Consider the following 24,574-nt stretch of genomic DNA (forward strand, 5'->3'; position numbering starts at 1 on the left):
ATTCTAGAACATTTTAGGCACTTTAGAAATGTGAACAACTAAAGTATCGAGTCTTGGAATTCAAGGAAAGTCTGATATACACAAACGGTGGAACTTGAAAGTCTTGGATGGCAGCACCCCCCAAACAATAACATGGTTCTCAAATTTCCACTTTACAGTTCTGGGCTTCTCTGGTGGACTCTTCCCCTGACTACAACTAGCTTGCTGTGTGCACCTCCCTAGTGTAAGACTTGGGACCAATGTCTTTCGCCAAGCGCTACTTACATTTGTCCCACAATACGGTTCCAAATAATGAGAAGACTCGTCTTCTCTTGTGAGGCGATGAAGTATCCTCAAACCGATCCCTTCAGGTTCTCAATGCAGAGCATTGAGAACCTGAAAGGCATGTCATTTATACCTGGGGTCCCAAAGATGGCAGCTGAGATTTCCTGGTCTTGCAAGATGGGTAACCATCACAAGACTGGTTGTAGAGGATGTGGGAGCCACGTAAAGTCCAAGGATCTTGAGCCAGGAGGAGAATGTTCTTTAGTCTGAAACTGGGAGGGGTGGCAGCTATAAAAGATGTGTTCAAAGTGAAGAAAGTTAAAGCCTTGACTGCAAGTCTTTTGTGTGCATTTTTGCTAGCCCACGCTCCAACAGATTGCTCCAGGATAAGTGCAGTTGGGGGGAAGAACTTGGCTGAAGTGTAGTTGTGAGAGTGGAAAGTACAAGTTGCTAGGGAGATGGCTCATGGCTTTCCTCTGGTATCTTGACCCCAGTGTCTCATGACAATCCTTTTTCAATGCAAGCACACACTAAGGTACGGGTGGAAAATACAATGGACACATCCAACAATGAAATAACAGTCATACGCTGGATATCTTCGGTTATCTTTTTTCGAGATAGAGGAGGCAGGACCATTCAAAGTCCAGTCCATCAGAGCTGACACCCCGCCCAAAGCCTGTAATTTCTAGCACCGCAGAGGGTGGTGGGGGGGGTCATTGGGAGATGGGGGGTGGGAGGTACCTTTGCCGTTATATCTGTGGTGCTAAACACAAAGACAACACAAGGGGTGTCATGAGCACTGCCATGGCATGGAGTGCCACTCCAAAGCCCCAATCACCTAAACACTTTAGTGTCAAGACAGAGTACCGCTCCTGAGGGAGTCAGGCACCCAGCCCAAAAACGCTGGAGAAAAAAAAAAACTCAGCATCTGGTGTACTGCCATCTTTGGGCTCTGTGTGACAAAGCGACAAGGCTTCAGCGTCTAGTAAGCTCCAAGGAAAGGGGTTTAGTCCACCAAACCTCAGTGCTTCTGCCTATGAAGGCCCACAGTGCTCCACTGTAGGAGCTGAAGATGGTTCTAAAACAGCACTTAAGGCCCAGTACCAGATCCTTGTTGCGAGATTAGAGGGATCTGAGGCACCTATTCTTGAGAGCCTAGCAGAACTAGATACTAGGCAAAAAAATATTTGCCACAGTTCAGTTTCTACCAATGCTCAAAGGCTTGCTCAAGACCATTCCGGAGAACTTTAAGGATCATGTTAGAGCAAACTTGGTTACCCCTAGAGTAGAGAGAATGATTGAGCACCTACCAACAACCCTTTCTTCATTAGAGGGCAAGTCCCCCCCTGATTTCCTAGTGGTATATTGAAGAAGAAGAAAAAAGAAGGCATGCACTTAAGCAATAGACAATGCCTTCTGCCAGATAAAGAAAGCAAGCGTATTGGTGTTGCTGGCAAAAAGATTGCAGTAGAGACAACTACCCTGTGGCGAATCGCCTGCTCTGTAATTTTGCTACAGGTATCATAGGGAGGAAATGGAGGACCTGGTACAAAACCTTCCGGAGGCCTAAAAAGAGGAGGAACTTATCACGGAGGGTGAAAACCATTTCCAACGTGAACACCAGGAGTGTCCTAAACAGGGCCGATTCAGCCTTCCCCACTGTTAACACTGATGTTCTCCTATGATGACATGCAACGATTTACTATGAATGTTAAACAAGAAGTGCAACAGCACCTTTTAAACATCCCATTTGATAAGGAACATTTATTTGCTCCCCAAGTGGCCAAAATGTTGGAGAAGATTATGAAAGATACTGGGACGGCTAAGTCCATGGGTACAATCAACAATACCAAGGGGCTCTTTTCGTAGGAAAGATGCAGCAGTAATCCACCATCACCACATCAGGTAGTGCTAGCAGCAGAAATGTCATGAGTCCCATTCCATGCAGGGACACAGGAAGGCTATGGGGAGAACAATGGTAATGGCTAGGGAAAAGGTGACTGAAAAATGAGCCCCCCTCTCTAAAGCACTGACTCTCATCTGTTCTACCCTCACCCAATCATCCCACACCTGTTGGGAGGGAGAATAACATATTGCCATACTTTGTTATCATAGAAGAGTGGGTAAACAGAGAAATGGCCCTAGGCACTCACCCACCAAGTCAGTTTTACCCTACTGGCACAAATTAAATAAATAGCATGTAGAAGTCGTGGGGAGTAAAAGTCGGGAAAGGATTACTAAGAAATAACAAGTCGTTTTATATTGCCAATAGCAAAAGAATTACATCCATTAATAATGGTCAATAATACATCACCAATTAAACTATATGTAGTGATCAATATACAGAAAATTACTCCAAAGCATTGCTAAGCCTCTATGGGTTTTTATGCAGATTAATTTTCATAGTTGTCCAAATTTATTCCTCTAAACATTGCTAAGACTTAAAAACTATCATAGTTTCTGTGCAAATATATTTCCATTAACATCCCAATGAAATGATGCCTTGATAATGTGATGATGCGCAATTTAAACACTGAAGTAGCCAACACGTGTTTCGCTGAAAATCCGCTTCTTCAGGACAAATCTGAATTTACATGCAAACAAATAAGTATCTTTACCAATCACTGTTTATAGATCAGTGCAGACATCATCAAACTCCATTAAATAATGCTTCCAAACATGCACATGCTTATCCCTCAAGTTACAAATTGAAAATACCAGCTTCAAAGTCACAAGATTCACGACGTGTTGCCACATAAACCTCACAGGTTCCCACATAACCTTGGATGTTCATGACGACTACATAGATCAAGTGGATGATGATGATTCTCACAAGCCAGAAAAAGGGAGAAGCCCCTCCGGAACAGACTACAAATATAGGGAGTGATGGGACAATTAAATAACACCAATATCAGCCCCTCCAATGTCTCCAGCACCCAGTTCACCACCTGGCAATATAGAGGGTTTTCATGCTCTATTAGAAAGGGCTGCTAAACGGTTTGACCCGCCAGAACCTGTGCTAGGCTAGAGAAGAAGTATAAAGTCTCAGAAAACTTTCCAACTTCCCAGATTGAACATCCAAAGCTGGATTCCGTAGTGATGCAGACGGTGCAACAAAGATTTAAAAACCCTCCCACGCCATGCTCAGCTCCTCCTGATAAAGAAGGTAGGATATTGATTAACATGTGGAAACGTCTTTCAGCGATGGAAGTGACGACCATCAGATTTGTCCAATGATTCAGCCATCCTGGGCAGATATGGTCAGATTTAACACAGATTATAGACTACCTGCCTGTAGACAAAAGGGAGGAAGTGAAGTCTATTCTTCAGGAGGGAGAAAGAACATCCTCTGAAATTATTGATACAGCAATGGGTGTAACTCTGACTGGGATTAGGCAAATGGCTCTAGCAGCAGTCTTTAGAAGACATGGCTGTAAGGAAATGCCTCCTTGGCATGGTTGCCCCCTGACTTTTTGCCTTTGCTGATGCTATGTTTACAATTGAAAGTGTGCTGAGGCCTGCTAACCAGGCCCCAGCACCAGTGTTCTTTCCCTAACCTGTACTTTTGTATCCACAATTGGCAGACCCTGGCATCCAGATAAGTCCCTTGTAACTGGTACTTCTAGTACCAAGGGCCCTGATGCCAAGGAAGGTCTCTAAGGGCTGCAGCATGTCTTATGCCACCCTGGAAACCTCTCACTCAGCACAGACACACTGCTTGCCAGCTTGTGTGTGCTAGTGAGGACAAAACGAGTAAGTCGACATGGCACTCCCCTCAGGGTGCCATGCCAGCCTCTCACTGCCTATGCAGTATAGGTAAGACACCCCTCTAGCAGGCCTTACAGCCCTAAGGCAGGGTGCACTATACCATAGGTGAGGGTACCAGTGCATGAGCATGGTACCCCTACAGTGTCTAAACAAAACCTTAGACATTGTAAGTGCAGGGTAGCCATAAGAGTATATGGTCTGGGAGTCTGTCAAACACGAACTCCACAGCACCATAATGGCTACACTGAAAACTGGGAAGTTTGGTATCAAACTTCTCAGCACAATAAATGCACACTGATGCCAGTGTACATTTTATTGTAAAATACACCACAGAGGGCACCTTAGAGGTGCCCCCTGAAACTTAACCGACTGTCTGTGTAGGCTGACTACTTCCAGCAGCCTGCCACACCAGAGACATGTTGCTGGCCCCATGGGGAGAGTGCCTTTGTCACTCTGAGGCCAGTAACAAAGCCTGCACTGGGTGGAGATGCTAACACCTCCCCCAGGCAGGAGCTGTAACACCTGGCGGTGAGCCTCAAAGGCTCACCCCTTTGTCACAGCCCAGCAGGGCACTCCAGCTTAGTGGAGTTGCCCGCCCCCTCCGGCCACGGCCCCCACTTTTGGCGGCAAGGCTGGAGGGAACAAAGAAAGCAACAAGGAGGAGTCACTGGCCAGTCAGGACAGCCCCTAAGGTGTCCTGAGCTGAAGTGACTCTAACTTTTAGAAATCCTCCATCTTGCAGATGGAGGATTCCCCCAATAGGGTTAGGATTGTGACCCCCTCCCCTTGGGAGGAGGCACAAAGAGGGTGTACCCACCCTCAGGGCTAGTAGCCATTGGCTACTAACCCCCCAGACCTAAACACGCCCTTAAATTTAGTATTTAAGGGCTACCCTGAACCCTAGAAAATTAGATTCCTTCAACTACAAGAAGAAGGACTGCCTAGCTGAAAACCCCTGCAGCGGAAGACCAGAAGACGACAACTGCCTTGGCTCCAGAAACTCACCGGCCTGTCTCCTGCCTTCCAAAGATCCTGCTCCAGCGACGCCTTCCAAAGGGACCAGCGACCTCGACATCCTCTGAGGACTGCCCCTACTTCGAAAAGACAAGAAACTCCCGAGGACAGCGGACCTGCTCCAAGAAAAGCTGCAACTTTGTGTCCAGCAGCTTTAAAGATCCCTGCAAGCTCCCCGCAAGAAGCGTGAGACTTGCAACACTGCACCCGGCGACCCCGACTCGGCTGGTGGAGATCCGACACCTCAGGAGGGACCCCAGGACTACTCTGATACTGTGAGTAACAAAACCTGTCCCCCCTGAGCCCCCACAGCGCCGCCTGCAGAGGGAATCCCGAGGCTTCCCCTGACCGCGACTCTTTGAACCTAAAGTCCCGACGCCTGGGATAGACCCTGCACCCGCAGCCCCCAGGACTTGAAGGACCGGACTTTCACTGGAGAAGTGACCCCCAGGAGTCCCTCTCCCTTGCCCAAGTGGAGGTTTCCCCGAGGAATCCCCCCCTTGCCTGCCTGCAGCGCTGAAGAGATCCCGAGATCTCTCATAGACTAACATTGCGAACCCGACGCCTGTTTCTACACTGCACCCGGCCGCCCCCGCGCTGCTGAGGGTGAAATTTCTGTGTGGGCTTGTGTCCCCCCCGGTGCCCTACAAAACCCCCCTGGTCTGCCCTCCGAAGACGCGGGTACTTACCTGCAAGCAGACCGGAACCGGGGCACCCCCTTCTCTCCATTCTAGCCTATGTGTTTTGGGCACCACTTTGAACTCTGCACCTGACCGGCCCTGAGCTGCTGGTGTGGTGACTTTGGGGTTGCTCTGAACCCCCAACGGTGGGCTACCTTGGACCAAGAACTAAGCCCTGTAAGTGTCTTACTTACCTGGTTAACCAAACAAATACTTACCTCCCCTAGGAACTGTGAAAATTGCACTAAGTGTCCACTTTTAAAACAGCTATTTGTGAATAACTTGAAAAGTATACATGCAATTTTGATGATTTGAAGTTCCTAAAGTACTTACCTGCAATACCTTTCGAATGAGATATTACATGTAGAATTTGAACCTGTGGTTCTTAAAATAAACTAAGAAAAGATATTTTTCTATATAAAAACCTATTGGCTGGATTTGTCTCTGAGTGTGTGTACCTCATTTATTGTCTATGTGTATGTACAACAAATGCTTAACACTACTCCTTGGATAAGCCTACTGCTCGACCACACTACCACAAAATAGAGCATTAGTATTATCTATTTTTTACCACTATTTTACCTCTAAGGGGAACCCTTGGACTCTGTGCATGCTATTCCTTACTTTGAAATAGCACATACAGAGCCAACTTCCTACAATGGCTGACTGAAGGCAACCTCTTCTCGACCAGAGGTACAGTAAAAAATACTGCATACGCCTTACAATAGTGAAGTTCTATTTGGAAAACACATAGAAGATGTGCTCCAATCAGTTGAAGCTGAGAATGCAAGATCATTAGGAGTACTACAACACCGGTTTCAGCCATTTCGTGGTGCCAGTGGCAGACGTTAATCGCATTTAAAAGGTTTTCTATCTAACAGGTATCAGCCTTATGGTCAAGCCTAACAGGGATCTAAACAGCATCTTCTGCAGTAACATAGAATGCCGCCACCTGCAGCTTAGTTCAAACAACCAGACTAACAGAAGAAAATCATTAGGTACAGGGCAGGCACATGAGTCCTCCAGAAAGCAGTGACAACAATATCACTCCAGTTGCCTCTTTACACGCAGCATACGTACGTGATTGTACAACACACTCTTTACAGCTATTTACAACAGTTGGAGAGCCATCCATTTGGCTCGATGGGTATTGGACATAAGACAAGGTCACACCCTAAAATTTAGCCAAAAACCTCCTCGGAATCCACCTTGCAGGAGGGTGCAGCAACCTATTGTCTGTTAGAAGAAGAAATTGAGTCATTTATTTTCGAGGGAGCATTCTAAGTAGTTAAACAGGCACACAAACACAGAATTTTATTTCAACTTCTTCCTCCTAAAGAAAAAGAATGGGAATTAGAGAAAAGTATTAGGTCTTTGACAGCTTAGCAAATACCTCAAAAAGCAATTATTCACGATGGTTAAGCTACAGGATATTCTGCAACTAATAAATCCAGGGGATCATATGGTAACTCTAGAACACAAGCGATGTCTCAAATTTGAGGAGGCCGGGTGTCATTACCAGTTCAAAGTCCTACCTTTCATGTTGAGGTCTGCTCTGAAATTTTTGCCACATGTATGGTGCCCAGTAAGGGCATATCTAAGGTGAAGAGGTCATCAAATAATCCCATATTTAGACAACCGTTTTATAAAAGCAAGTTTGTTCCAGACTGCTGTAGGTTCAACAGTTGATTGTCTGTTTATGAGACTGCTGCAAGAACAAATAGAATGGAAACATGTTCTTTCAACAATGTTATCAAAATAACACCAGAAATGATAACAGCAATAAAACGGTGAATAAAAAAGACGGCATCTGGATGGGTTGACATTCCTCACTGAGCCATCAAACTACGTGATTACAATAGATGCATTTATGGAAGGCTGTGGAGTGCATCACCAGGGCCTAATAATGGACGAGCAAGGAAAAGAGGATGCATATAAACTTCCTGGCCCTGGGGCTCCGTGTGTTTCTTCCAAGACTAAAATGATCTGCAGTATAATGTTTTACTTACACAAGCAAGGAGGTACAAGGTCCGAAGCACAAGAAATTTGGAACTGATGCTTGCGTCACAAACATTCCTTGTAGGTAGAGCCATGTACAGGGTATGAACAACCAGTGGGCGGATGATCTAAGCAAATCCTCAAAGGAATTCCTTGAAGCAGAGCAGTGACAAACACAGCTTTTAAAGATATTCTTGAAAGGGGGGGGGGGAGAGACAACCTTGCATCTTTTTGCTACTGCACTCAGTCAGAAGTCCCAATATAATGCCAGCAGGTTTCTTTACAAGGTATCCTGGGGAAACACTTTTCAGATTGCATGGACAGGAATCTTCGCATACACCTTTTCCACCAATTCTTTGGACTCCACAGATCCTCAACAAGTTGAAGATGGAACTGTGTTGAATTATTCGCAGCTTTTTGCTGGAGCATCTTTTGTTGACATGTATATAGAGCTCAACATGGATAAACAGGCATACCTTCACTAGAAACTATTGTCTAGGTGCCACTACCAACCAGCAGTTGGTTGAACAGTTCTTCATATCTTATTTCAGTGAGGTGAGCTACTTTAGAACTATTAATATCTTGATTATCAGCATCACTGTTGAAATAATAATATTTATTATTATTTAGGAATAACAACACATAAGAAAAGTGTGCCACCTCAATATGATATCTAAACCTGATCAAGTTTGTTACTGCATACTATTCTGACTAGTGTGAATTTATGAAAGATGCAATACTGGAACAAAAACAAGTTGCTTACCTGTGTGCTGTGGTTCTCCAGTATTGACATCTTTCTTAGAGTCACTTGCGACCCTCCCGCCTCGCCTTTTCAGACGCTGACCACATTGATTAAATAAGAGCCTAATTGTATGTATCTTATATACTCTTGCTTTGAAATCTGAGTTGTGGTGGCTCTGAAGGAGAAGAATGGTGCAGGATATACTCTCTGATTGGCTGAGGATTGGTTCTACCTAAAACCATTTGGATTGGTCTACAATCTCACTGGTTTTGGCTTTACTGTATAAGGCTTTGCATTGCACTACTAATTATAATTACCGTGGGGCTCCCACCTCAACAATGGGGAATATTCAAGTGTAGGAAGTTGGCTCAGTATGCACTATTTCATAGTAAGGAATAGTATGCACAGAGTCCAAGGGTTCCCCTTAGAGGTAAGATAGTGGCAAAAAGAGATAATACTAATGCTCTATTTTGTGGTAGTGTGGTCGAGCAGTAGGCTTATCAAAGGAGCATTTGTTGTACATACACACAGGCAATAAATGAGTAACACACTCGGAGACAATTCCAGGCCATAACGTTTTGTTATAGAAAATATATTTTCTTAGTTTATTTTAAGAACCACAGGTTCAAATTCTACATGTAATACTTTGCTTGAAAGGTATTGCAGGTAAGTACTTTAGGAACTTTGAATAATCACAATAGCATATATACTTTTCAAATAAAACACATATAGCTATTTTAAAACTAGACAGTGCAATTTTCACAGTTCCTAGGGGGGAGGTAAGTTATTGTTCTTGCAGGTAAGTAAACCACCTACGGGGTTCAAGTTTGGGTCCAAGGTAGCCCACCGTTGGGGGTTCAGAGCAACCCCAAAGTTACCACACCAGTAGCTCAGGGCCGGTCAGGTGCAGAGTTCAAAGTGGTGCCCAAAACGCATAGGCTTCAATGGAGAAGGGGGTGCCCCGGTTCCAGTCTGCCAGCAGGTAAGTACCCGCGTCTTCGGAGGGCAGACCAGGGGGGTTTTGTAGGGCACCGGGGGGGACACAAGTCCACACAGAAAGTACACCCTCAGCAGCGCGGGGGCGGCCGGGTGCAGTGTGCAAACAAGCGTCGGGTTTGTAATGGGTTTCAATGGGAGACCAAGGGGTCTCTTCAGCGGTGCAGGCAGGCAAGGGGGGGGCTCCTCGGGGTAGCCACCACCTGGGCTAGGGAGAGGGCCTCCTGGGGGTCACTCCTGCACTGAAGTTCCGATCCTTCAGGTGCTGGGGGCTGCGGGTGCAGGGTCTTTTCCAGCCGTCGGGATTTTAGAGTCAGGCAGTCGCGGTCAGGGGGAGCCTCGGGATTCCCTCTGCAGGCGTCGCTGTGGGGGCTCAGGAGGGACAACTTTGGTTACTCACAGTCTCGGAGTCGCCGGAGGGTCCTCCCTGAGGTGTTGTTTCTCCACCAGTCGAGTCGGGGTCGCCGGGTGCAGTGTTGCAAGTCTCACGCTTCTTGCGGGGATTGCAGGGGTCTTTAAATCTGCTCCTCTGTAACAAAGTTGCAGTCTTTTTGGAGCAGGTCCGCTGTCCTCGGGAGTTTCTTGTTCCTCTTGAAGCAGGGCACTCCTCTGAGGATTCAGAGGTCGCTGGTCCTGGAGAAAGCGTCGCTGGAGCAGGGTTCTTTAGAAGGCAGGAGACAGGCCGGTAGGACTGGGGCCAAAGCAGTTGGTGTCTTCTTCCTTCTTCTGCAGGGGTTTTCAGCTCAGCAGTCTTCTTCGGTAAGTTGCAGGAATCTAAATTCTTAGGTTCAGGGGAGCCCTTAAATACTAAATTTAAGGGCGTGTTTAGGTCTGGGTGGTTATTAGCCAATGGCTACTAGCCCTGAGGGTGGGTACATCCTCTTTGTGCCTCCTCCCAAGGGGAGGGGGTCACATTCCTATCCCTATTGGGGGAATCCTCCATCTGCAAGATGGAGGATTTCTAAAAGTCAGAGTCACCTCAGCTCAGGACACCTTAGGGGCTGTCCTGACTGGCCAGTGACTCCTCCTTGTTTTTCTCATTATCTCTCCTGGACTTGCCGCCAAAAGTGGGGGCTGGGTCCAGGGGGCGGGCATCTCCACTAGCTGGAGTGCCCTGGGGCATTGTAACACGAAGCTTGAGCCTTTGAAGCTCACTGCTAGGTGTTACAGTTCCTGCAGGGGGGAGGTGTGAAGCACCTCCACCCAGAGCAGGCTTTGTTTCTGTCCTCAGAGAGCACAAAGGCTCTCACCGCATGGGGTCAGAAACTCGTCTCTCAGCAGCAGGCTGGCACAGACCAGTCAGACCTACACTGAACAATTGGATAAAATTCAGGGGGCATCTCTAAGATGCCCTCTGTGTGCATTTTTTAATAAATCCAACACTGGCATCAGTGTGGGTTTATTATTCTGAGAAGTTTGATACTAAACTTCCCAGTATTCAGTGTAGCCATTATGGAGCTGTGGAGTTCGTTTTTGACAGACTCCCAGACCATATATTCTTATGGCTACCCTGCACTTACAATGTCTAAGGTTTTGCTTAGACACTGTAGGGGCATAGTGCTCATGCACCTATGCCCTCACCTGTGGTATAGTGCACCCTGCCTTAGGGCTGTAAGGCCTGCTAGAGGGGTGACTTACCTATGCCACAGGCAGTGTGAGGTTGGCATGGCACCCTGAGGGGAGTGCCATGTCGACTTACTCGTTTTGTCCTCACCAGCACACACAAGCTGGCAATCAGTGTGTCTGTGCTGAGTGAGGGGTCCCTAGGGTGGCATAAGACATGCTGCAGCCCTTAGAGACCTTCCCTGGCATCAGGGCCCTTGGTACCAGGGGTACCAGTTACAAGGGACTTACCTGGGTGCCAGGGTTGTGCCAATTGGGGAAACAACTGTACATTTTAGGTGAAAGAACACTGGTGCTGGGGCCTGGTTAGCAGGGTCCCAGCACACTTTTCAGTCAAGTCAGCATCAGTATCAGGCAAAAAGGGGGGGGGGTAACTGCAACAGGGAGCCATTTCTTTACACAAGCCCCCCCCCCCCCCAGCCCACAGGCCAGGAGACTCAGCCAAAGCTGGGAGAGTCTTCCTAGTCTGTCAGGCGAGGAAGAGTAGAGGAAATAGGCTGGTTTGTTGCAGGGCCTACTCTGCCTTACATCCTCCTGTTCAGGTCATTCCCTCTGGGGAACTGACCCACTTCCACAGTGATAGGACCTAGTCTGAATTGCCTCTTGTCTGTGCTTTTAATGTCTCCACCCATTTGCTCTATTTTGGGGTTAGAGGTATCCACCTCTGCTAATCTTATCTTAGCCAGGGTCACCCCTAGCTTACCCAAAGAGGTTACCCAGAGCTGGAGTAACCCCACCATGACCAAGAGGGTCAGGGGGCCTAACTTCCTATTTGGCATGGGGTCTGACCACCATGCCAAGGATAGTGCAGCCATAAAGGCTAACACCCAGCAGAGGCCACTGACAGCTGTCAGTGCCCAGAACCACACCTTTAGCTCTTCACCTACAAGGGAAGGGGCTAAGTTACAGGCTTCTTTGGGTTCAGGGTGCCTGTTTGCTGTATTAGAGTGGGGGTTACCACATCTTGTAGTAAACACCCTTCTTCCACTCTTTCTTCTGTTAGCTGAGGAGCCACCCACTCAGGCTTAACAGTTGCCTGACTAGCCAGGACTTCTTGTGGGTCAGGTTGGACTTTACCAGTGCCACTTTTGGAGTTCTCCCCTACTGGAGCAGAATCTCCTTGGCTTGCTGGAACCTTGGTTAAAGGTTGTCCACTCTTCCTACACGGTTTTCTTTTCTTTTTCTTCTGGGGCCTACTTGCATTTACTGCAGAGGCAGGAACTCCAGAATCCTTGGGAGAGGACTGGCACTGGACCAGTTCCTCTCTTGGGCTCTGACTAACCTCTGGGTAGTCATTTCCAAGGAGACAATCAAGGGGGAGGTCTGTACTGACTACCACCCTTCTCCAGCTAAAAGTCCCACCCACTTCTACGGGCACAAAAGCCACAGGCCTATCAGTGACCCTGTCTGGGCTAACTCTTACTCTGGCAGTCTCACCTGGGATGTACTGGTTTGAGAACACCAGCCTGTCATGCACAATAGTGTGACTGGCACAAGTGTCTCTCAGGGCAGTGGCTGGGATTCCATTCACCAGTAGGTGGTGGAAGTGTCTACTTCCCTCTGGAATCTCCAACTCACCTGTTGGGCCCTTTTTCCAGTTGAAGGCTATGAAGACCTCCTCATCTGAGGAGTCATCCCCAATGGCTACACTGGTCACCCCTGGAATTTTGCCAGGGGGTTTGTTTTTGGGACAAGAAGTGTCCTTGGTGTGGTGCCCTGTCTGTCTACAGTTATGGCATCATGCCTTAGTGGCATCCCAGTTCTTACCCTGGTACCCACCTTTGTTTTGGGTTGTGTCTTGGGGCCCACCCACCTGTTCTGGTTTTTGGGGGCCTACAGAGGACTCTTTTTCTTTGTTTCTAGTGTCACCCACTTTCTCCTGGGGAGGCTTTGTAACCCCTTTCTTTTGGTCACCCCCAGTGGAAGTTTTGGTTACCCTAGTCTTGACCCAGTGATCTGCCTTCTTTCCCAATTCTTGGGGAGAAATTGGACCTAGGTCTACCAGATACTGATGCAACTTTTCATTGAAGCAGTTACTTAAAATGTGTTCTTTCATAAACAAATTATAAAGCCCAACATAGTCATGCACTTCATTTCCAGTTACCCAACCATCCAGTGTTTTCACTGAGTAGTCTACAAAATCAACCCAGGTCTGGCTCGAGGATTTTTGAGCCCCCCAGAATCTAATTCTATACTCCTCAGTGGAGAATCCAAAGCCCTCAATCAGGGTTCCCTTCATGAGGTCATAAGATTCTGCATCTTTTCCAGAGAGTGTGAGGAGTCTATCCCTACACTTTCCAGTGAACATTTCCCAAAGGAGAGCACCCCAGTGAGATTTGTTCACTTTTCTGGTTACACAAGCCCTCTCAAAAGCTGTGAACCATTTGGTGATGTTATCACCATCTTCATATTTAGTTACAATCCCTTTAGGGATTTTCAACATGTCAGGAGAATCTCTGACCCTAGTTATGTTGCTGCCACCATTGATGGGTCCTAGGCCCATCTCTTGTCTTTCCCTTTCTATGGCTAGGATCTGTCTTTCCAAAGCCAATCTTTTGGCCATCCTGGCTAACTGGATGTCCTCTTCACTGGAGTTATCCTCAGTGATTTCAGAGATGTTGGTCTCTCCTGTGAGGGAAACAGCATCTCTGACTATTATATTTGGAGTCAGGGCTTGAGCAGCCCTGTTCTCCCTAAGTAGGACTGGAGGGGGGGAATTTCCCTCCAAGTCACTATCTTCATCCTCTGTGTTGCCATCCTCAGAGGGGTTGGCTCTTTCAAACTCTGCCAAAAGCTCCTGGAGCTGTTGTTTGGAAGGTCTGGGGCCCATTGTAATTTTCTTTATTTTACAGAGTGACCTTAGCTCCCTCATCTTAAGATGGAGGTAAGGGGTGATGTCGAGTTCCACCACATTCTCTTCTGCACCAGGCATTATGTTTCTAAAAGTTGGAATACTTTTTAAGAATCTAAAACTATTTCTAGAACTTAATTCAAACTTTCACAAAACTTTTAAACTCTAAAAGAAATGCTAACAGGGACTAACACAAGGCCCTAGCAGGACTTTTAAAATTTTAGAAAAATAGCTCAAATTGCAAAAATCAATTTCTAATGACAATTTTTGGAATTTGTCGTGTGATCAGGTATTGGCTGAGTAGTCCAGCAAATGCAAAGTCTTGTACCCCACCGCTGATCCACCAATGTAGGAAGTTGGCTCTGTATGCACTATTTCATAGTAAGGAATAGTATGCACAGAGTCCAAGGGTTCCCCTTAGAGGTAAGATAGTGGCAAAAAGAGATAATACTAATGCTCTATTTTGTGGTAGTGTGGTCGAGCAGTAGGCTTATCAAAGAAGTAGTGTTAAGCATTTGTTGTACATACACACAGGCAATAAATGAGGAACACACACTCAGAGACAATTCCAGGCCAATAGGTTTTGTTATAGAAAATATATTTTCTTAGTTTATTTTAAGAACCACAGGTTCAAATTCTACATGTAATACTTTGCATGAAAGGTATTGCAGGTAAGTACTTTAGGAACTTTGAATAATCACAATAGCATATATACTTTTCAAATAAAACACATATAGCTATTTTAAAACTAGACAGTGCAATTTTCACAGTTCCTAGGGGGAGGTAAGTTATTGTTAGTTCTTGCAGGTAAGTAAACCACCTACGGGGTTCAAGTTTGGGTCCAAGGTAGCCCACCATTGGCGGTTCAGAGCAACCCCAAAGTTACCACACCAGCAGCTCAGGGCCGATCAGGTGCAGAGTTCAAAGTGGTGCCCAAAACGCATAGGCTTCAATGGAGAAGGGGGTGCCCCGGTTCCAGTCTGCCAGCAGGTAAGTACCCGCGTCTTCGGAGGGCAGACCAGGGGGGTTTTGTAGGGCACCGGGGGGACACAAGTCCACACAGAAAGTACACCCTCAGCAGCGCGGGGGCGGCCGGGTGCAGTGTGCAAACAAGCGTCAGGTTTGTAATGGGTTTTAATGGGAGACCAAGGGGTCTCTTCAGCGGTGCAGGCAGGCAAGGGGGGGGGCTCCTCGGGGTAGCCACCACCTGGGCAAGGGAGAGGGCCTCCTGGGGGTCACTCCTGCACTGAAGTTCCGATCCTTCAGGTGCTGGGGGCTGCGGGTGCAGGGTCTTTTCCAGCCGTCGGGATTTTAGAGTCAGGCAGTCGCGGTCAGAGGGAGCCTCGGGATTCCCTCTGCAGGCGTCGCTGTGGGGGCTCAGGGGGGACAATTTTGGTTACTCACAGTCTCACAGTCTCGGAGTCGCCGGAGGGTCCTCCCTGAGGTGTTGTTTCTCCAACAGTCGAGTCGGGGTCGCCGGGTGCAGTGTTGCAAGTCTCACGCTTCTTGCGGGGATTGCAGGGGTCTTTAAATCTGCTCCTCTGTAACAAAGTTGCAGTCTTTTTGGAGCAAGTCCGCTGCCCACAGGAGTTTCTTGTTCCTCTTGAAGCAGGGCAGTCCTCTGAGGATTCAGAGGTCGCTGGTCCTGGAGAAAGCGTCGCTGGAGCAGGGTTCTTTAGAAGGCAGGAGACAGGCCGGTAGGCCTGGGGCCAAAGCAGTTGGTGTCTTCTTCCTTCTTCTGCAGGGGTTTTCAGCTCAGCAGTCTTCTTCTTCGGTAAGTTGCAGGAATCTAAATTCTTAGGTTCAGGGGAGCCCTTAAATACTAAATTTAAGGGCGTGTTTAGGTCTGGGTGGTTATTAGCCAATGGCTACTAGCCCTGAGGGTGGGTACACCCTCTTTGTGCCTCCTCCCAAGGGGAGGGGGTCACATTCCTATCCCTATTGGGGGAATCCTCCATCTGCAAGATGGAGGATTTCTAAAAGTCAGAGTCACCTCAGCTCAGGACACCTTAGGGGCTGTCCTGACTGGCCAGTGACTCCTCCTTGTTTTTCTCATTATCTCTCCTGGACTTGCCGCCAAAAGTGGGGGCTGGGTCCAGGGGGCGGGCATCTCCACTAGCTGGAGTGCCCTGGGGCATTGTAACACGAAGCTTGAGCCTTTGAAGCTCACTGCTAGGTGTTACAGTTCCTGCAGGGGGGAGGTGTGAAGCACCTCCACCCAGAGCAGGCTTTGTTTCTGTCCTCAGAGAGCACAAAGGCTCTCACCGCATGGGGTCAGAAACTCGTCTCTCAGCAGCAGGCTGGCACAGACCAGTCAGTCCTACACTGAACAATTGGGTAAAATACAGGGGGCATCTCTAAGATGCCCTCTGTGTGCATTTTTTAATAAATCCAACACTGGCATCAGTGTGGGTTTATTATTCTGAGAAGTTTGATACTAAACTTCCCAGTATTCAGTGTAGCCATTATGGAGCTGTGGAGTTCGTTTTTGACAGACTCCCAGACCATATATTCTTATGGCTACCCTGCACTTACAATGTCTAAGGTTTTGCTTAGACACTGTAGGGGCATAGTGCTCATGCACCTATGCCCTCACCTGTGGTATAGTGCACCCTGCCTTAGGGCTGTAAGGCCTGCTAGAGGGGTGACTTACCTATGCCACAGGCAGTGTGAGGTTGGCATGGCACCCTGAGGGGAGTGCCATGTCGACTTACTCGTTTTGTCCTCACCAGCACACACAAGCTGGCAAGCAGTGTGTCTGTGCTGAGTGAGGGGTCCCTAGGGTGGCATAAGACATGCTGCAGCCCATAGAGACCTTCCCTGGCATCAGGGCCCTTGGTACCAGGGGTACCAGTTACAAGGGACTTACCTGGGTGCCAGGGTTGTGCCAATTGGGGAAACAACTGTACATTTTAGGTGAAAGAACACTGGTGCTGGGGCCTGGTTAGCAGGGTCCCAGCACACGTCTCAGTCAAGTCAGCATCAGTATCAGGCAAAAAGTGGGGGGTAACTGCAACAGGGAGCCATTTCTTTACATCAAGCATGTGAATCTGTGAAAGATGTAATTACTGGAGAACCAAAGTGTACTGGTAAGTAGCTTGTTTTTTCTTGTGGGGTCTGCACCACTCCCTGCAGCCCGCAGAACATTTAAAAAATGCCCCTGACACTTCCTAGGGCACCCTGAGGAACAAAAGAATAAAGCTAAAAAGCCCTCAAAGGGCAGTAAGGCGCGCTCCAGGACAGGATTAGTGAACATGAAATGAGTGGCTGCTCCACTCGTTTCCTGTTCCTAATAGTTTTTTTGGTTTAATTTTTATATCTGGGTGCCCCAGTTCCACCCGGTATAGCAACAACTTTTTAAAACATTGGGTGCTGCAGGGGTAGGTCCATGGCCTCCGAGACCGCACCGGCTCCCCTACCAGAACTCATCTTTGGTGTGCAGGGAGCTGACTTTGCTCCCACCCTGCAGGATCAACTTTTTTTTTTATTGTTGCTCCCCCTGGGAGAACCATTTTTGCTCTCACCCAGCAGCAGCCTTTTTGCTCTCATCAGGTGGGAGCACTGAAGTCTTCCTTTCCCATGCTGTTGCAGGCAAAGAAGCACCCCCCAAATAAATCCAGCAGGTCCCTAGAGCCGTTGAATGGCTTGGAGAGAGGGGTCCCATGCCACGTTCGCAAATTAATTCAGCAGGCCCCGAGAGATTGGGTCCTCGGGCCATGGAATGAATGGGCGAGGGGTGCTGCATGCCCCCTCCCCTTGAAATAAGGCAATCCCACCTAGGCCCTAGTGGGAATTCAAATTGATAAGGGTAGAAGCCATTCCTTTTTCTTTCTTTCTTTTTTTATTTTTATTTCACTGAGGATCTGCAGATCTACCACAAACCTTTTTCGCAAAAATCCAGTTTTGGTCCCCAAAAAGCCTAGAGAGTCGGGTTATCCCTTCCCTACACCCCCCATGTTTCTTAAAAAAAAATAAAATTGAGGGCATGAAATGAGTCCCCAAGTCCTAAAATGGCTACAGGAACATCTTTGCTGATGTTCTTAGCAGCCAACCAGTAAGGAGATGAGGTGGGTGAGACTTTTTTTCTTTCGAAAGTTTTGTGAAGATTTGGCAAACTTCGTTATAGTGGTTAGCGCACACAAAAAAATATTTTTCAATGGAAATAAGGTTTTAACTCTTTATTTTGGGGTAGTTACCTTAAAAAAACAATTTTCTTCAAAGTGCAACTAGTAATAGGCACTGATCAGAATGTTTAGATTTTGTTTACCTTTAATTAGATTGTGGACAATGGAGAGGGCCGGTAAATGTATGCAAATTTGTGGCTCTAACATTTACTGCATAGTAATGGATTTAGTGCATTTGCTACATAATTTGTGGGTTTCACAAAAAGTTGTTTCTTGCTTAAACGGGTGAAAATAATACTGGCAGAAAATGTGCTCCATTTATCCCATTTTTTATTTACCCTTGATGAATATTTTGGTCCTCCATGGCGCACAATCCAAGAGACAGGCGTCAGAAAACCTGGCTTATTTCAGTTTGAATTTGGAGTCATCAGGCACATTTTGGTTTTAACCCAAGAAAGCAGTAGGCAAACACAAGCATGTGTCAGTGGCAATTTGTGTAGAGCCACCATAGGGTCCATTGGTTCCTACAAACCACTTCTTGCACAGCTTTTGGACTCAATGGCATTTAGGACTGCTCACATTTTGAAATTAATTTCCTTACTGTAGCTTGAAGAGCAGCAAGAGGAAACCGTGGCTTTGGACCGGATGCTGGGCCAGAAAAAGGAGGAGCTGCACCTCCTTCAAGACTGTATTGACCAGAAGAAAGCAGATCTCAGAGACGTCCTTCGTGATGGAGAGGCCGAAGTGACTGAGAAAAGGAAACAAATCCGGGTATGTTTGTGGCATTTTTTAACTTAGGGAACTCTTTGTGAAGAGGTCGTTATGGTGCCTAAAGCCATAGAATGAACTGAGTGTTTGGGAAAATTGCCAAAGAAGCTGGATGCTGCTTTTGAGAGATTGGGTGTTGAATTAATGCATTCTTAGTATTGCGTTTTGAGAGTTCTTTGGAACCATTGGGAATGTTTCTGAATGAGTGGCATAATCAGCCATAGCATGGTGTAGATTTTGTTCTGATTGCATTTCTTTTGTAATAACTCTTTCCCAGTGCCCTCAATATTAAAGTTTCCTTAAAAACTGATTAACGTAAGCATTCTAGTGATAAGTGCCAGCCCTCAAATATAGAATCATATTAAAATATATATAGATTTGGCAAAAATCTGTGGAGTTCTTTCTTTTTTTTTGTACTTCAAACTGCCAGCAAACAGAATTGAATGGACCTGCCATTCAAACATATGTTGTAGCAGACCCACCTCTTTTCACCCTCATCACTCATGTGTGGGCTGCCACCTAGAGCCCAACATATTAAGAGAAATTGTGCACTGACTTTTTGTGATTTGTCTCCGATTTTGTGATGTGACCTATGTAATAAGAGTTCACATCGCAAAAGCTCCAGTTACAAGGGGTCGCAGAACAACCACTTAATAAATATTATTAATTAGGCAGGTTGTTACTTGTGTGATTGGCTGCAAGCACAGGGATGATGGGCTGCGCAATCATTTTGTTTGAACTCCAAAGGGCGGAGTGCATTTAAAGATTGAAAACAGGCTGTCTTAATGAAGGAAAAGGGAATTTCTGTGTCAGCTTGTTCTCCTTTGTAGGAGCCAACACAGACTGGAGGCTGAACTAATAGTGTTGGAAGATAATCATATGGTAGGCTGGACATTCAAAGGAACCCACTCATGCACTACCCTGCACACATATAAAAAATAGAGTCTCCTACAATTCAAGACAAAGTGCGAAGCAAGTGTAAAGCTAAAAGTAGGCTGTCTTCTTGAAGTGTCTCAGACTTTATTGCTATACTGAGATACATTGGGCACCTTCTTTTATCCCTGATCCCTTCAAATAAATAAACCAGTTGTTTATGGTGTATCATTCAAACTTTCTTGGAATGAAATGCTGTTTTGATAAATATCAATATTTGTGAATTGTTTGTTGATTGTGAGAGGACCTTTCCCTATTTCAATATCATTTTATATAGGAGGTGAAGTCTCTTCTTGAAGAACTGAGTGTTCAGAAGGGGGAAATGAATGCCCAGATGAGTGAAAAGAGAACCCAACTCACATTATTAAAGCAAGAAGTTGTGAAAGAGGAGGAAAATGTACAGGTGATGGCAGCCCAAGTTACCAAGCACAAGACAGGTATTTTTATAAGGTGTATTTCACTTGTATGCTCCATGGCTGTGTTGACGTGTAGTAATTCACAGTAGTGTGGTTTACACATTTACTACAGATAATGAAGGAAGTGGAAGAGAAGATATTTATAAAAATGGCATATTTTCACTTATCCAGTGTCAAAGCTCAGCAAGCTCAATACTTGCGGCTGAGATGTTTATGTAATTGGGTCTAGTACCTTGGAATATTTTCCTTTTCTGCTTTCTTTGCTTGATATATTGAATACAGTTGAATTAGGTAATTCTAATGCCTACTACTACCTGCAGAAATAACAAAATACTATTTCTGTCAAAATGTTTTATACTTGTTTATACGTTATGAGATTGCAAGAGATTTGATTGATTGCCTATTGCACCTTTTTATGTTACAGAAAGAGTTCTGCAAGGCACCATGACCAGGTTGAGCTTGGCATAGATGTTTGGCATTGCTGCAAACATGGTTTGTGATTGTAGGACAACTACACACAGGGCTAATGCTAAACAAAGACAGTTCTAGACATCAGCTAAGGTGTGACCACAGAACTTTCAAATATAGCCTCATTATCAGGAGAGGTGTGGAAAAATTCCACTTTGCTTGAGTGGTAAAAATACTCTCTGCTTCCTGGACCCTTTGTCGCTCATTAGCACTTCTGAAATGGTATCCGGGGATTGGAAGGTAACAAGTAGCAGCTTTTTGACCAACAATCCACAAGGGCGGTCTCCTAAAATATTGATCATTAGCCTAGTTATGTCCAGCCTTCGACCCTAAATACCATCTGAGGCAAGGCCAAGTCTCCAGCAGTCTTAATGCCATGTTTAATGCTGCATCGTATGTACGCTTCCACACAGTCTCACTGGCATGTATAAATTAGCAAGCGTGTTTGAAATGACATTTTGGTGTGCTTTTGGGTCTGCCTCCAGTCGCTGCTAATGCCACCATTGTAAGTAGAAAACCTTTAGTTAATGCTTGTGACAGCAAATCATAGGTTCTACCTAACCAGTGTTACTACGCTAGAAAGACAATACAATGACAAACTGTCTAACTTTCACAGCTCTTTTTCACAAATTAAGCAACATCCTAGGCCAGTAATCCTTTTGTAATAGCCTGTGTCTGTGCATGCTCCTAATAGGTGATAAGCAACAGACCATGGGAGATTCAGAAGATGTTTCCATAACAAAAAATCGGATTGAAAAATATTTTCTATACGCATTCAAAACATTATGTTCGATGGCATCTGTCGCTGTAGATACGCATGTTCTGCAATAGCTCGCCATCTGGTGTTGGGCCGGAGTGTTACAAGTTGTTTTTCTTCGAAGAAGTCTTTCGAGTCACGGGACCGAGTGACTCCTCCTTTTGTCTCCATTGCGCATGGGCGTCGACTCCATCTAAGATTGTTTTTTTTCCGCCATCGGGTTCGGACGTGTTCCTGTCGCTCCGAGTTTCGGAACGGAAAATTAGCTAATTTCGGAAGATTTTCGTCGGTATTGTTGCGTTCGGGATCGGCGTACTTAGATTCCACACCGCATCGAAGATCGAAGAGCTCCGGTGCCCTTCGGGGTAGTTTTTCGATCCTCCGTCGGGGCCTGGTCGGCCCTACCGCGTGCTGAAGAACGCCGATGGAACGGACCCCGTTCCGTTTCTGCCCCAAATGCCACAATAAGTACCCTTACACAGACCAACACTTGGTCTGCAACCTGTGCCTGTCACCTGAGCACAGCGAAGACACCTGCGAGGCCTGTCGTGCGTTCCGGTCCCGAAAAACACTCCGAGACCGTCGAGCCAGAAGACTTCAAATGGCGTCCGCACCGACAGCCCAACGGGAGTTCGAGGAACAGGAAGAAGAAGGTACCTTCTCGATCCAAGACTCAGACTCCGAAGGATTCGACGACACACAAACCGTGAGTAAGACGTCGAAAACCACACAAAGAAACATTTACAAGGCCCAGGGGACGCCACTGCCACCAGGCCATGGCTCGACCCATAAATTCGGTGACCGACCGTCGGCACCGAAAAAGGCCCAAACAGTGCCGAGATCGTCCGACTCCGGTCGAGACACCGGCACGCAGCCTTCTCGGGACCGAGAAAGTGCTGGAGACAAGCCTCGACACCGAGATGCCGGTGTGGACACGGCTCGATGCCGAGACAGCGGCACCGAAACAGATCGACGCCGAGAGGTTTCGGCCCCGAAAAAGAAAAAAGTCACCTCGGAGCCGAAAAAGCACGCAGACAAAGTTTCGACGCCGAAACAAACTGCAAGCGACCCAGCTTCAGGCTCTTATACAGAAGAGCACTCGCTAACCTCCCAAATGCAAAAGCATAGGTTTGAGGAAGAGCTACAAGCAACTGATGTGGACCATACGCAAAAGCGTATCTTCATTCAGCAGGGGACAGGAAAAATAAGCACCCTTCCCCCCATTAGGAGAAAGAGAAGGTTGGAGTTCCAGACGGAACAAGCACCACAACCAAAAGTGGTGAAAAGAGTTACACCACCACCCTCTCCTCCGCCCGTGATTAACGTTTCACCAGCACAAACTCCACCTCACTCCCCAGCTCACACCACCATGAGCCAGGGTGACCAAGATCAGGACGCATGGGACCTATACGACGCCCCAGTGTCAGATAACAGCCCGGAGGCATACCCTACAAAGCCATCTCCACCAGAAGACAGCACCGCGTACTCTCAGGTGGTGGCTAGAGCAGCACAATTTCATAACGTAAGCCTCCACTCAGAACAGGTCAAGGATGATTTCTTGTTCAACACACTCTCCTCCACCCACAGCTCCTACCAAAGCCTGCCTATGCTCCCTGGTATGCTCCGGCACGCAAAAGACATATTTAAGGAGCCGGTCAAAAGTAGGGCAATCACACCAAGGGTGGAAAAAAAGTATAAGCCGCCTCCTATGGACCCGGTTTTCATCACTACACAGCTGCCACCAGACTCTGTTGTTGTAGGAGCAGCTAGGAAAAGGGCCAACTCTCACACATCTGGAGATGCACCACCCCCAGATAAAGAAAGCCGCAAGTTCGATGCAGCTGGTAAGAGAGTCGCAGCACAAGCTGCAAACCAGTGGCGCATCGCGAACTCCCAGGCACTACTTGCGCGCTATGACAGAGCCCACTGGGACGAGATGCAACATCTCATTGAACATCTGCCCAAGGACTTCCAAAATAGGGCAAAACAAGTGGTTGAGGAGGGACAGACCATCTCCAACAACCAGATACGTTCCTCCATGGACGCTGCAGATACAGCTGCACGGACAATTAATACATCTGTAACTATCAGAAGGCATGCATGGCTCCGAACGTCTGGATTTAAACCAGAGATTCAACAAGCAGTTCTCAATATGCCTTTTAATGAAAAAGAACTGTTCGGTCCAGAAGTGGACACAGCGATTGAGAAACTCAAAAAAGATACGAACACTGCCAAAGCCATGGGCGCACTCTACTCCCCGCAGAGCAGAGGGAATTACAGCACATTCCGTAAAACTCCCTTTCGAGGGGGGTTTCGGGGTCAAAGCACACAAGCCAGCACCTCACAAGCAACACCGTCCACTTACCAGGGACAGTATAGAGGAGGTTTTCGGGGACAATATAGAGGAGGGCAATTCCCTAGAAATAGAGGGAGATTTCAAAGCCCCAAAACCCCTACTACTAAACAATGACTCACATGTCACTCACCCCCTCCACACAACACCAGTGGGGGGAAGAATAGGTCATTATTACAAAGCATGGGAGGAAATCACTACAGACACTTGGGTTCTAGCAATTATCCAACATGGTTATTGCATAGAATTTCTACAATTCCCTCCAAACATACCACCAAAAGCACAAAATTTAACAACACACCATTACAATCTCCTGGAGATAGAAGTGCAGGCACTATTGCAAAAGAATGCAATCGAATTAGTGCCAAACACACAAATAAACACAGGAGTTTACTCACTGTACTTTCTGATACCAAAGAAGGACAAAACGCTGAGACCAATCCTAGACCTCAGAGTAGTGAACACTTTCATCAAATCAGACCACTTCCACATGGTCACACTACAAGAAGTATTGCCATTGCTAAAACTACACGACTACATGGCAACTTTAGACCTCAAGGATGCTTATTTCCATATACCAATACACCCATCGCACAGGAAATACCTAAGGTTTGTATTCAAAGGAATACATTACCAATTCAAGGTACTGCCTTTCGGATTAACAACCGCACCAAGAGTCTTTACCAAATGTCTAGCGGTAGTCGCTGCACACATAAGAGACAGCAAATACATGTGTTCCCATATTTGGACGACTGGCTAATCAAGGCCCATTCGTTCATACAGTGCTCAAATCACACAAATCAGATCATACAAACCCTC

General features: G+C 46.7%; 1 protein-coding gene across 3 annotated transcripts in view; it reads left to right on the top strand.

Moving 5' to 3' along the window:
• The window catches only part of CNTRL (centriolin), a 579,099-nt gene that overhangs the window by 371,843 nt on the left and 182,682 nt on the right, over nt 1–24,574 (top strand). For all 3 annotated transcript variants that reach the window (XM_069241657.1, XM_069241658.1, XM_069241659.1), the window contains 2 exons: nt 18,667–18,831; nt 20,039–20,198. In XM_069241657.1, the coding sequence (XP_069097758.1) occupies nt 18,667–18,831; nt 20,039–20,198 (325 nt within the window). The remainder of the gene's footprint in view (nt 1–18,666; nt 18,832–20,038; nt 20,199–24,574) is intronic.

The sequence above is a fragment of the Pleurodeles waltl genome, chromosome 6, assembly GCF_031143425.1.
Source record: "Pleurodeles waltl isolate 20211129_DDA chromosome 6, aPleWal1.hap1.20221129, whole genome shotgun sequence".
Lineage (NCBI taxonomy): Eukaryota > Metazoa > Chordata > Amphibia > Caudata > Salamandridae > Pleurodeles > Pleurodeles waltl.